Source organism: Crassostrea angulata, chromosome 5 (genome assembly GCF_025612915.1).
Source record: "Crassostrea angulata isolate pt1a10 chromosome 5, ASM2561291v2, whole genome shotgun sequence".
Taxonomy (NCBI): Eukaryota; Metazoa; Mollusca; class Bivalvia; order Ostreida; family Ostreidae; genus Magallana; species Magallana angulata.
The window spans coordinates 29,765,556-29,780,844 of record NC_069115.1 but is presented as its reverse complement, the minus strand read 5'-3'; the positions used below and the strand labels follow the sequence as shown (position 1 = coordinate 29,780,844).

The 15,289-nt window shown below is 32.5% G+C and overlaps 1 protein-coding gene and 1 long non-coding RNA gene across 2 annotated transcripts; one reads left to right on the top strand and one right to left on the bottom strand.

Moving 5' to 3' along the window:
- Nucleotides 1-6,665: 6,665 nt before the first annotated feature.
- LOC128182887 (uncharacterized) lies at nt 6,666-9,034 on the bottom strand. Its single transcript, XM_052851655.1, has one exon. It carries the CDS (start codon nt 9,000-9,002, stop codon nt 7,110-7,112), a length of 1,893 nt encoding a protein of 630 aa, XP_052707615.1. The 5' UTR covers nt 9,003-9,034; the 3' UTR covers nt 6,666-7,109.
- A 5,224-nt stretch (nt 9,035-14,258) lies between these two features.
- On the top strand, nt 14,259-15,289 carry LOC128185986 (uncharacterized). Its single transcript, XR_008243870.1, has 2 exons — nt 14,259-14,748; nt 14,982-15,289. It is a non-coding gene; the product is annotated as an uncharacterized LOC128185986 (long non-coding RNA).

Sequence of the window (15,289 nt, the reverse complement as noted above, 5' to 3'; positions counted from 1 at the left end):
TAAGATTAAACTGGTACTCAAACTGTTTAAAGGAAAGAAAATAACTGTTCACAGGGTTATTTTCGCTCCGTGTTTTTTTCCATGTTAGTCTTAAATTTGTCGAGTGACAGCGGGGGCGAAAGGGGTAAAAACAAAACGGTAGTAAATATTTCCCCCAAAACAGTAATTTACTTGAGGCTCATTATGATATCAATTGAAATAGATGAACAGAAAAAGTAATATCAATCACTTTATAGACCAAAGAAAACGTTCGTAAAGATGTCACTGTTAATACATTTGAAAGCTGTGTATATATAAGGAACTGGTATAACCATGGAGAGGTTAGATAATGGGAACTTAACGAATCTAATAATTTATGTATTAAGATTGTAGTACCTGTAAATGAACTATTCTCACAATGTGATTAAGGTGGCTCAATACACCCACAGTTTCTTCCAATTTTCAATAGAAAACCACAAAAAATATACTTATCAAATATTAAAATGACGATAGGGATACTATAGGTTTTTTTAAAGAATTTTTTAATGTTTTTTCGTGTTTTGTAAAATATTTTTTTAAAAGACAGCTATCAACTAATTGAGAGAAATTATTTTGTCATATGATAGATATTTCCTTCGGACACATAAAAAAAAATATAACACTTCTTAACATTAAAAAATTGTATTAATGCATTTTTTTTAGTATTTCGCCAAAACATAACTTTTCATATTTTCTTACTCTGTTGACAAATCATCCGAAAAAGCTGCTTGATGTTAAAAGAAAATGTATTTTAATAAATGTGATATAAAAATTGAATGAAAACCATTGCAAATAAACACAAAAAATATTTTAAGTTTTATTTGGTATGAAAGTTCCCCAGGTAAGGTTTATCGTTCCTAAGTCCCAAGGCTTAAACACCATGGGGACTTTTCATTTCTGAGTTGAAGAAAATTTCCTAAATATAATGTTAGAATGATAAATACATACATATTTCATTATAGACTTTGCCCTGTATATTAAATGAATATATTTGCTTTAATGCAAAACTAAGTCAAATAAATAAAGGGGAACATTGACGAGGCTAATAGGATTTATGTATCCCCAACCTGAGAGAAATTCAAAGCAACCCTCTCATACCCATTAGGTGTCGATATTAATGTGCATTAAAGTATATTATAATTGAAATATTTTCACCGGTTTGGAATTTTATTTCACGGTATTCAACCAAAAAATACGTTCTAGAAATTTTTGGAAAGTTAAAAAATTTATTGTTCTCAACGGAAATCGAACTCATGACCTACTGGTTTGTAGTGAACCCACTAACCCACTGCGCTACGGTGTAACACATATCGATAATGGTAAAGAAACTCTTTAAAAATTTATACTTGATTTTATTGTTTATTTCGATAAATAATACCACACAACGTGAAGGTATCACATACCACATTACTTGTAAGTAATAAATTTTCCAATTATCAAATTAAATCTATTCATTTAACAAATTTTTCAAAAGAGCGGCTCCCATACCGTTCGCCTCAGTTTAAATCAGCCAGTACCGGAAATGCATGTTTCCAGATTTACTTTTTTGCGTACTGCGTCATCAAAAAGTGGTGTATAGAGCCACCTTAAGTATGTGTTGACCTGGTTTTATCTGTATAGCTTGTACTTTACCTTTACAGTAGTCCATCCATAACCACCATTTTTCATATCTAATAAATTGCAAGTTTTGTCACTATAATTTTAATGCGATTTTAAGTGCCTAATTGAATTAGAAAGATTAACCTTTGAAATTTTATAGAATTTTACATATTAACAAATTTATCACAACTTGAAGATGACATTGAAGTCTATGGAAAAAATGCTTTTTTGAATATATCGCAATTCTCTAACAAATCTCGGTAAAAAAAAATTGCAAAAGTTTTTCTTTTCTTGAAAATGACATAAAAGTTTATAATTTTCAGTGTCACCTTTATGTTGAAAAAAAAAATGAGATATTTTTCTCCATTTTTTAAAAGGGCTGAGAACTCTTTAAAAAGAGTTTTAGGTGCAAAAAGTTCACTTAACTGACAACATAGATACTACCGAGTTTGGTTTATGTCAGCTTTATAGTAATTTTAAAATGTGTATTTAACGTAGTTTAGATCAATCAAAATTGTTAAATTCACCTCCGTTATAAATGGGCTTTCTTTATCATCCTAGAGAGAATTTATATAATTGCTTATTGTAAACTATGTAGAAGCAACAAAGGCTGAAAGTGTGGTAAATTTGGTGTATGTCAAATTGTAATCCCTGTGGAGCAGTCTGAGTAAGTGTACACGTGTAATAAGCCCGTTAACCGTCCTTAAAGACACAGCTAGTCAGGTAGTGATAAAGGTTTGTAATATTTTTTGAAAATAACATAAAAAGCGCATTAATTAGTGTAAACCAACGTTTATTTGCAGCAACCATATTTTTCAATTGTTTAAGTTGAAAAGAATTAACTTAAAAAAAATCAATGTTATAAATGAAATTATTTTATGTTTAATACATGAACAAATTAAACCATTAATGGTCTGGTTTTGTGGTAAAAGAATTTTGCAACTATTACAGTCTTGCAAAACGGCAAAAGTCTTTAGATTACAAAGAAGTTAGTGAACAGTATTCTGTTCGTTATTCTGAGGATTAAACCAGTTTATATGACACGTCTGTTTCATATTTGGATATCTTACTGGTGAGGCAAGCTACTGACAAACAAGTAGATAAAACAGGACTATCAACAGTCATCTTTTCGTAAGTTCTAGTGTTGATACAACGACCTTGTCAGCAAATACAATCTTCCACTCGGTCACATGCTGACTGACGTTTTTCATACTAATTGTTAGATCATAATTAATCACCTTATTGTCTACGGACTTTTACGTTGTTTTCCTGATAACGCCAAAGAACACACGGCGGGTGTGACCGGTCAGCAGAGGATGTTCACCCCTCTCAGACACCTGATCCTACCGCAATCTTTTTAGAGGTCCGTGTTGCTCTACTTTTAGCGCGAAGCGAGCTCTACCGGCAAAGCGTGTGTGAATAGAAAATTCGGACTATTTGCACATTCTTTCAACAGATTTTTTTGGCGTCAGTAAATCGGACCAGTAATGCCTTGGTTTAATCGTCCCAGTAGTTCCCTATAATTATGGTTTCCCATTTTCACACTCTCACCAGAACAAGTACATGCATTAATTGTTACTGCTGACACAACGCAAATTCCATAAGACTAACGGAGTTATCGTCCTTGCGAGTGACGTTACAATGGATTTCTTGCACATTGATCCGTCAGAATTTTTTCGGCGTCAGTAAATTTCGACACACAATGCAATTCCTCAATGTCGGTCGATCTCACTAGACTCGATACCATCTCGCGAGAATTAAAGTAAAACTTTTGAGAAACAGATAAATTCTGTAATTTCCAGAACATCATGCTTTTTAAGTAAACAAAACAGTATTTTTAGCGGGTTTTTTTTCAGTGTGTTTTCAAAGAGACAGACGACACTCTTGACCGACATGAACTTTGACGTCACAATAAGGGGAAACTACTCTAAGTAGTTATTGTAAATCTGCTGAAATATGAATACCAAAATCTTCTCAAAATCTTGCAGAGCTAACGAATCGGGGCATTTCTTCAGATAGGAAACAGCTATAACTTGCTCTCATTTGGATGAATGCTCACATTTATTTTATTCACTATATTTACGGTAATTTCCAGGAACTTTTTTTAAAAGGAGGCGTGGCAACATCATTCAAAAAATCTTCACAAGCAAAAGGAAAAATAAATTCTCAAAATCAGGAAAATTATAATCAGTGTGAGGAATAGGGAGTGCATAGTATGCCTTTAGCTCTTTAGCTGCTCAAAAGTGTCTTTATTTTCACTATTTTTAATTACATGTTCCCGGGGGATCCATTTTCCTCATACGATCAACAATTTTTTTTATTCGTAGATTTGATTTTTTTTAAACGTGGGAGGGGGGGACTCTGTGATAAGTCAATTTTTATATGTAAGTTTAAGAAAAATGTCTGCTGCAAGAAAAGAGGAAATAAACTGCACTGTACATTATGTTAAAGTCTTTATTATTCAACAACATTTTATCTGAGATAAATTCTATACTGGCGTGCGACCAGTATATAGATAAATAAAAAAAATCTTATGAATTATGAATAATGAAAATTTACTTGAAAAATAGGTATGTTTATTTCATTTTGCATTCAAATCCATTTACTTTACGTCACTACTTTTATTTTTATTGATCATGATTTATCATAATTCATTTTTTGATCACCTGCCGCGCTCGCCTAAACGGTCGCACCGTAATACATATTATTTTGTATTTCGTATTGTGGATTTTTGAGATGGTTGACAGTTTGTTATTGTAATTTTTTTCGTGTATAACTAAATTATTGGTGATATTGCAGATTCTTTGAATTTTTGGCAGATAGAGGACATTAGTACTCTTCACTGTAAACAAATCATGTAACGTAACATCCCTCACTTAATATTTGCTGTAGATATGAAGAAAAACAGACAAAGAGTTATAATTCTGTTGTGCTTTACATCAACTTTGAATATTTTGCATACTTTTCTTATAGACAGGCGTAATTCAAGATAGCCTCAAGGTCAGTGCTTTGATTAAATCCTGGATTTGTAATAAGACCTGATTGCCCCACTGATGTGAGGGTTGGATCCTTGAATGAAGGAGTAAGAAATACCGTTGAGTATCTAACGTAACAGTAGTATAGTGACAATGCTTAAGACTAAAGTTACCACAAAGATCAGGCACCAAAGTTATCATATCTTGCAGTCATGTACAGAGCAGACACGGGGGGGGGGGGGGGGGGTATCCTGTCCTATTCTTAATTTTTTGTTGTATCCAATATTACAAAATCGGTTAATAAATATTTTTTACTAAATTTGGATATTAGTCATTATTCGGAGACTTTATAAGTGCGTTTGATTGCGATTATTGCCTGTTTCCGTCCAAAACTTGTGCAATATTCTTTTATCAATGAAATATTGGTACTAATCAATTTTGATTACAATGTTACTTTTCTAATAAAATGTACATGTTTTAAAAAAAGAATTCCCTATAGTTTGTTATTATAGTTTTACCTGTAGGTTCTTAATCGTTTAAAACTGCTCTGATGTGGCATAAAATATGGCAAGTCACAACTAATAAATAGAATCATTCAGGTTTAACAAAACATGCTGTACCTCTTTTGTGTGGGTCATGTTTTATTTATGAAAGGAATTGTGTGCAGGAAAGATTAGAATATGAAAAAACTTAAAAACACAAGAGAACATTTGAAAATTTTAAAAATCATCATGCCCGAGAATAAATATAGAGATGATAACATTCTTGTAAAATGAAGCAAAGGATTGTCAGGGGAGTCCCCGATTGATGAAAATGTGAATGGTTGATGCAATGAATGTCAACGCAGCACTTTTATGTATATAATTTTAAAAAAAAACGTTATTGAAAATGTATGCATTTAGCAATGATATTGTATGCTCATTAACTGACATGAAAAACAGTGCGAGGACATGATATATCTAGGCAAGTATAAGAAAACTAGGGGAAATTGAATATTAATTAAAAAATTGAGAAAACCAAAATGATAAAATTTATGATATTTTCATGTTTTGGTATTCATTTGCATGTAAATGTTCTTTAAACTTGTATTATAAATCTAAGTACATGGATAATCACAGTCAAATTCAACTTTTAAAAATAATACTTATTATGGCATATCTGAGTGAATTAAGGGAAAAGTAGTAGACCTCCGAAACATATACATGTATCTGGGATGTGTCCAGTCTAAAGAATGCTAGTATATATATTCACAAAGTAGAATTCTAATTCAATGCAGTTTTAACAACTACATTCAACACATACATTCAATTAAGTAGAAAACTATACATTGTATATATAAGCATAAACAGAAAGCATAAATATTCAGAACATGTTGTTTCGTTATTAGTCTGTTGACCACCTTTCGACGGTAATTCCATATCTTTTAGGGTTTGAATATTGACTCTTAAAGAAAAATACTAAGTCATTGTTTTTAAAAGGTTCCAGATCAGAGTTTGAATCTTGATCGACTGACTGTAATCCTTTTAAAAAGATACTGTGCAGATAACACCGACTAAGGTTCTTTATCTTCACGCGTGTTTGACATTATCTGTATTTAAAGATAAAGTTTTGGAGTGTTTCCAAAACTTTAAAATACCAAAAAAATTAGACTTGTTAATTACGCAGATGATTACATTCTTGATAATTGTAGCAAAGGATTATATCAATAAAAAATCTAAAAAGAATTTCGAAGGGATGTCCGATTTATGCACTGAATTTACGTAGTTTTATTAAGCGTATGATTTAAAGGAAACAGTTATTGAAAATTCGTATATGCATGTAGCAATGATAATTTATATTATATCAATTAACTGACATAAAAATACAGTAAATAGGCACATCTATATAAAGGTATGCGTTAAGAAAAAATGGAGTAAAATTAATATAATTTAAGAAATTGTGAAAAAATCAGAATGATAAAATTTACACTTTTTTTTAAAGTTTTGTAGTCTCGTTTGCATAAAATGTTTAAAATTAGATACATCTTAGCATAAAAATGCTAGTAAAATTTAATGTAACCAGTACTAGTATTTCTTTAAATGAAAGGAAAGGTAGAGCAAACATATCTGAGATGAAATGAATAATTGCAAAACAGATACGGTATGATCACCACAAATGCTTCATTAAGTATAAAAAAAATTTACATAAGGATTTCGTATATAGGCGTAAACAGTTTTTACAGAAAAGGTTGTTTTATTTATTATTAATTTGCGGGCCTTCTTTAATTTCGACGAAAATGCCATATTTTCAAGGTTAAAATCTTCACTCTTGAAGAAAAATATATCCATTTAAGTATCATATAAAGCACTTTGGGTTTTTTAGTTTGTTTTTCACACGGTATTAGATCCGGTTTGAAATTTTGACTGGCTGTAGTCCCTTTCAAAAGAAATTAGTGTATTTAAAAAATAAGAAGCACTAATGTGAGGAGAATCCGGTTGTGGTTTAATATTCCTGGGTGTTTTATTGCTTTTCGCATTTTTATAAACCTTCTTTATAGATTTGAAAGACCTTTACTTTAGCCAAGCATTTGACACCACCTTCATATTTTTTTTCTTCTACCAACCAAAGTCTGTCAACAGCATCTACACAAATTCCCCAGGGCCGGAAAATGGGGGAAATGGACGACAGAATATGGGTGATAAATTGTCCATTACTTTGCAACATATGAACTAAATCATTTTCAACATCTGCGACTAAAATGTGTCCCTGTCCCGAACATGCAATTCCTCTTGGAGTAAAGGTTGATTTTTGAATTGCCGGTAGAATCCCTGTGTAGCTGAATCGGAATTCTCCACTTGAAGATAAAACAATAACTTTCTTATCAATGTCTGAAACACAAATGTCATTAGTCACTCTGTTTTCACAAACAAATCGAGGGTTGGAAAACAACGGTTCTCCACTGAATTTATGCGTGTACTCACATTCTGAACTTATTTTTGAATGTGTAATATTTAATGTTATTTTTACGACGGCAGCATAGTTATTTTTTTCAGAATTGGGCACTATGCATATTAAAAATTCTCCAAATTTTGTGCAATGGACACCCCATGTTGTGTAGCCTTTTTTGTTAAATATGATTCGAGCGTTACGTTGAATCTTAATAACCGAATGGTGTTGGATATCATCAATAATGTTTTTTTCAATTTCAACGACACCGTTATATCCGTCTGAATAAATAAGGTTACCTGTCAATCCCATCGCCAGTCCTTGTGGTTCCTTAGAGACAGCTAGAACTTCCAATTTTGATTCCACATCACGAACTCCAAGAAAATTCTTGTATGTATATATTGCAGGTTTGTCACCACTGATGAAAACGCGTGACAACTGTTCACTGTATGTAATTTGAAAAAGAATATTTATACAACTTTTGAATTCTTTTATTAGAATGGGAGATTCACATACTCCCATCGCGAAGCGTTTCAAATTGTCATGGCTCACGAAAGAGGCAGAGTTGGGCCGTCTTGTATCACTTCTGTGTGTTTGAGGGATTCTCGATGGTTGATGCTCCTGACGAAGAAATCTTGGTGCGGCTGTTTGTGGGCGGCTGGCTGGAACATTATCCCTTTCTCCAACGGTTGTTTCTTCGTAAGACAGAAACCCAAACAAACTTATCATGTCAATTTCTTTACAAGGGCTTGGATTGAAACGTGGGATTTTTAATATTTGGAGCGTGTCCGTTTGATTCCACCGCATTCTTTTCTCTTTATAAAAAGCTAACTTAATTGGATCCATTGATTTCAAATTATGTGTACATGTTCGTATTCTATTTTCAAGATCGTCCCTTTCTCTCGTTAAGTTATTTACGTATTTGTGAACATTCGTTTGGTGTACCTCTTCAAGCATTTCAACCTCCGCGAGTGACTTTGAAAGAATATTTTCAACGCAAGATTTCAACTCAAGCGCTCTAATTTTGAGATTTTCCTTGATTTGTTTAAAGTCTTGAATGTTACCAAAATCTGTCCCTTCATTTATAAAGGTAGTAACACGATAATGCCTAGTCACCGTCTGTTTTAAATTCGTCTCCACTTTTTTTCTTGCAGATTTACACACGTTCTCAATACTTGTATTTTTATGTGTGATATGATGTTGTATTTTGCATTCAGGGCATACTGGTATATTGCAGTCTTTACATCCGGCATCGTAAAATTGAGAGGGATGTTCCATGCAGCGTTCCCCAGCGAATTGTCTCTCATTGTACGCAACAATCACATGGTTTGTAAAATGTTCCTTATGTTTTTCATTGCATTGCGGACACATATTATCTCCACAGTTCTTACAGTACATGAAGTACTCGACATGATCATCGTTCTCACAGATTTTACACCGTACCACATCCTGTGCTTGATTTGGCTCTTGTTGGTAGGCTGCCATCACAATCGTTAGCCTGTGTGTGTAATTGGGTTCAACCTGTGGTATTACATTTCGAATATTCACAAGTGTTCATATTATAGGGGGAAATGAAAATTTAAATTGCTTTGTACAATCTACCTATATATTAGAATTATAGTTTTCTATTTCGAAATTATTTGTTTAATGAAATGTATGATTACTGCATACTTACCGAATAAAATCTTCATCCTTGTCCAATTTCTATTTGGCAATGAAAAATCGTGGATTTTCGGAACTAATATATAACTAGGAAGTAAATAAAACCAATCACCCTTAACGACGTGACATAAAAAACCACAGTGGTCTATAGACACAAAGTGGTTTACTATTTGTTTGTGTGATTGATGTGTTGTCTGACAGGTACATGTAGCTAGGTATAATAGAATGCTTAAATAAAGATCTTGGATACACAAAAAACGATCATTGCTGCAAATGCAAACATGAAATTAGCATTCGTGTCATTTAAAGTTGATAATACTAAGAATAAGCAGAGTTAGGCCTATAGGTAAGTATAATGAAGTTGAAAACCGCGTTTACAGCACTTTCTTAAAAAATTTAGGTCTTTCGTTAAAAAAAAAATTTCCCTTATTTATAATTCACGCGGGTTATAAAGGTGCTGATCATTGCAGACAAAAAACCCCACATAAGCCACTAACGCGGATTATGTATATTTCCTGCAATGTAGTCACCTTAATATCTCGCATGAATCACTAAGAAAGCATTTTATTGTTTATATTCACATCATTTGTTTAACAAATTAATAAATTGTTTGTAAAAAGTAAGTAAAATTCACTAAATTACTGTAAATGTACACCAGTCAGCCAAATCGCCTCCTATATGGAAATTTGAGTTTGACATCATCATGCTTATTTCGTGCACTCAGTTATTTATCTTGGGTTGCTGTAGGTTTCAACCAATCGAGAAAAGGGCGTGTAGATTTTATTCTGGCTGTTTCTATAAAAACATGAATTAACTATAAGTTTCCGTAAGAAATAGAGGAAATCATATTTGGTAGATGTCAATATATACATGTATACGAATGAGATTTTCCTCAATAAATTATTAATGAAGTTGTGGACTCAAAAGAGAAAGAGGATGCTCCGACCTCCCAAATCCCTGGAATTATTAGGGCACTCTAAGTCTACTAGACATATCACCGCACCCTTGATCTCATATCTTTAAATAGGGAGTGGCTGTTGCTGTTTTTCTTGTTTTTTACACAAACATGACAACATGGACAATTTCCTTGTAACTTCACCTTAGATTTGTTCTAAATATTAAATCAAAATTAATATGAAATAGTTAATTAAACAAATTAAAATTAAATATTAAAAATATTAAATTAAATCAATTACAAATCACGAACTTATGTATAAAATAGACCTTTTCGAATATCGTCCTTTAGGATATTTTATTCCTGAGTTTTTGTATATTGAAAAAAGATATTCTATCAAGGCATGAAAACTAACGTGTCCCCCATACCCCCTATGTTTACTTTCAAACACAACCATAAAAAGATGTAGATCAGTTTATCTATTATTTAAGCAAGGGAAACAATCATAGAGCAAGTTTCATTTCAGAATCAGCAATATCGACTTATCACCTACATTACCCTAATGAGTAATAGTTTTGAGAAATGCTATAATGGGTTACATAACATGAATAGATCATTTCTGTAATTAAGAGTTATAGAACCCTGTGATTTACAACTCAGTACAGTTATAAAATAACAAAACAGTTACCCAGCAGCTGATAGTGCAAAGACAAGTTAGTCTATATTTTGTTTAATTTAAAAATCGGTATAATAAAACATCTCTTTCAGTTATAGATAACTTGCTATAAAACACAACCCAAGTTAAAGCCATTGAAGAAGTGTACATCATAAATGTTTTTCAATGATAATGAACTGTTTGAATAGTTGAGTTAATTATGTATACCTTGGCATTGATTTCGGCATACTGTAATTTCAACGAAATATTCACAGTATCCAGTGTCTTTGTGATAACAGTATGAATAGATTTTGTGGTGCACATGCAATTTAATTAATTCATATGACGTATTGTTTGGACCCAAGTCGGGTTTGCATAATTAATACTGTATTCTGATATTGATTTATTTATCTGATCCAATTTATCATAAATCCCATCAGGCTTTATTTCATTTGAACAACCCCGAAAATAACACTTCATAATACTCAAAGAAGGGTTCTTTATTTCTTAAATAAAACCTTTTTTATTGCTGGCGACTAGTATTCAGAATGCACCATCGCATTACGCACTCGTTTTTAAGCTAATGTATAAAACACACGTTAGCACTCTATTCATCAACGTTTTAAAGAAAACTATTTCTACAGAGACCAATTTTTTGCAAAGACAATCCCATCGGTGAATTAAAAGCCAACACCACACGATATCTGACAATTCAACTTTCTACGATTAATTATTCAGGGCGGAAAAACACTTATTACATTCGTGGAAATAGATTGTTTTGATCAATTTAAATAATCTGAAAGGGAAAGTAATCAAAGAGACGAACTGTACAATTTTTCAAGAGATTTTTTGTAGTTTTAAGTATGCCTTGTTTTTCCAGATTAATTGATATTCATTACAAAAACATAAATCGTTCTTAGAGGGACCAAATCAAGTTTAAGTTTATCTGAACGTTAATAATGCGCGCACACTCACACAGGAACACACACACACACACACACACACACACACACTATTTGGTAAGTTTTGATCTTTTTTAATATTTGCAAAAATAACTTTTAAAATTATATCCAACAATATGATGGTATATATTTTCCAGAGACTATCAAGCAAAAAAAAATAGCTGGACAATTTCGATGAATTATTTTTATTACTAACAAAATATATAACCTTTTATAATTGTTTCATAAAAATAGTTTGTAAACTGTATATTTTATTTTAATTTCCAAAAATGTCAATTTCGTGAAATTTTTGGAAGCTCGTGTGAAGAAAAATTGCAACAGTTTTTTTTTACATTTTCTATAAGAAATCAAGAAGACCTTTTAATTAAACTACTATCAATACAATTTCTTAAAGCACAACCTCACATTATGTATTTCTGTGCATAGCTCAATAAATTATGAGATCATGCTTCGTTGTGTTAAAATTTGACTGTTGAATTTTGGACCATGTTAGCTAAAGCTCACTGTAGGAATATAAATGTGCAAATGTATAAACATTTTGACATTTTTAAGTAAGTTTAATAGTGATTTTAACTGCTCAAATTAGTAAAAAGTTTGCTTTGACACAGTTGTTTAAAAGGCTTGCTAACTACACTTTAAAATGTACAATTTTGGATTTTAAAAAATGTACCTTTTAAAAATTTAATTCAGTAAGCATGAACAAAAGCCCCAGGCGTATTTGAACTTTGACCAGTGGAATACAAGCCTGATGCTTCAACCACTGAGCTATGACGATTCACAAAAAAATTTAAGGGAAAGTGATGATCCTCTCAACCACCTCTTTACATAGGGTCAAAAACGTTTTCCTCTCCATTCGGTTGACATAACATAGACATCTACGAAGAGACACGTAACAGTACGAACCAGTACGAACCAGTAGAAATAAGTCATAGTGGTGAGAGAATGTCTACTTGTTTACTGACGTACAAGAAATTGTGTTTTTTAATTGACGTATTGGGTTTTTATACTGCTATCTTCTTATATGCACATGTAAACCGACACGTAGACATATCTTTTATTGTTCCATTAATTATTGAGAAAAACAATTTTCGTATATTAGATGATTTTTTCGCCTCTAAAGATACGTAATTAGTGATTTCTCATAATATGTTTGGTATGTTTATTATTTTCGTATATTACTTTGATGAAGATTTGACCTCGTATATTGAACACAGTAACATCGAAATCGAATAACGATATTGTTCAGGGAATATTGTTGAAAACACGGTCTTAAGTTTTACTGTCAGTACTAATTTCACACTTCCGTTGGGGTTCCCCCCCCCCCCTTATATACAATTATACAGCCAGCTTTGAAAGTGTTCAAACAAAAGGAGTGTTATGCCCCTGCAAGTCGAGTATTAATTATGCAATAATAACGTGATCTCATTATGGTGTAATATTTTCTTGCATATTTATGTGTAGTACTTGGAAAAAGTAGGTGGGCTTGTTTTATCTCCATTAACAGTCCTCCTATGCGTAAACAATTTATGATTTATATCGATGATAAATATTCACAGTGATGTTTTCCCTACCGCACTGACAGCATGATGACTTAGTGTGGAGGTTCCCAGATAGCATGACTACGTTGGGCCAACGTTGGTAATTGGTTGTACCGTTGGTCGATGGTTGGCGTTGGGCACACAATGTTGGCCCAACGTTGGGCCAACATTATAACACATCTTTCATAGCACATTGATTGCTTTATTGGCATGACAACGTCGGGCCAACGTTGGGCCAACATAAGTAAAACATGTGATCTCTATTTGTTGGTAATGCACAGTTGGCCCAACGTTGGGCCAACATTTTACCATGCCATGAATTTCGACTAAGTGTTTGTTGGTGTAACAATGTTGAGCCAACGTTGGGCCAACATAAATAAAACATATGATCTATATTTGTTGGTAATGCGCAGTTGTCCCAACGTTGGGCCAACATAATAACATGCCATGAATTTCGACTAAGTGTTTGTTGGTGTAACAATGTTGAGCCAATGTTGGGCCAACAAAAGTAAAACATATGATCTATATTTTTTGGTGATGCGCAGTTGGCCCGACGTTGGGCCAACATCTTAACATGCCATGAATTCTAACTAAGTGTTTGTTGGCGTAATATTGTTGGGCCATGGGTGGGCCAACGTAGGTAAAACATGTGATCTCATTTAATTGTTGGTAATGTGCAGTTGGGCCAACTTTGGGTCATTATTTTTACATGCTACGAATTATGACAGAGTTAAAACAAACAAACAGATAACATAAACACAACCACAAAAATTTAAGGTATAGGTGAGTAAATAATGTGATTTGTTCTGTTAATTTTGATTGCAATTATAAGGAATTTATAGTGTCTTAATTATGTTTTAACACATGAAAATGTTTATTAAAAAGTTTGTATGTATAACTACCGGTAGTTGAGTATAATCTATTTCTCTTACTTTGGAATACATAACATCATCATGATACATTGTATGCATATAGATCTCAGTAATTTGGGTTGAAAGATAGTTAATATATGTTATTAATATAAAAAGTTTTAAACTGTCAAACGTTGGCCCAACGTTGGTTCGTTGTTAGATTTTAAACCCGACAATGAATTTTTTATTTTTTGAGAAATTTAGTGGAGCATTGTAAATTGTATTGGGCTTAATTATTTAAAACTGTTGGGCCATAGATGTTGGCCATTGTTGCTCTGTTGAGGGATGTTAATTGTTTATATAAATCTGATGAGCTGTATGTACACGTGTAGCTGGAGCGCCTATTGCATAACGAATCTTAAAGTGTCGAAATTAAGAGGCAGACGGAGCTCCTTTACTGCCCAAGTATCTAGGTCAGTGCTACTCACAGCATGGGACTGGCCAGTTTCCTTGGAGATCGGTCATCTGATATAACCAGGATGGTCAAAACTGCCACGTTTTATTTGGAATATATTGCAACCGTTGTGCGTGTACACCTATAGTAAATAGTGTTTTTTCTACTCTACGAATTATACATTAGAAGAGTGGGGATATATATGCTACAAAAAGTAAGTACATGATAATTTATTATATTAACTTATGTATAAGTAATAGTTTTCTTTCAAGAAATCGAATGCTTGTGCAATGTTTCTTTATACTATATAATGTTTGAATTGTCAATGAGTTAAATTAAAAAAATATAGAAGCATTCATAATCATAATATACATTCCTTTACAGTATAACAGATAACGTTAATTCATATTGCACAATAAAAATAACAACTAAAATTTACATTTTCAGCCGCAGTAAGAAAAAAACAGACTGTGTGCCTCTGCAACAAATATAGAGATAGGGAAGGACGGGTTCCGTTTTTCAAAGACCGTGAAGGTGAAGGGAAAAAAAGGAAAAAAGAAAAAAAGCAAGGAGGTAACCCAAGCCACTGAACATGCTGAAGCCAGTGACCCGGACAGTGATCAGACCCTACAGTTCGATTGTTACTAAGGAATTTACATAGACAAAGAAATATGCTAGCGATTCTTTTTAATTCTAAAAAGTGTTTAAATGTATTGTAAATTTTTACTAAGAAAAAATAAAATCTGTATACTATG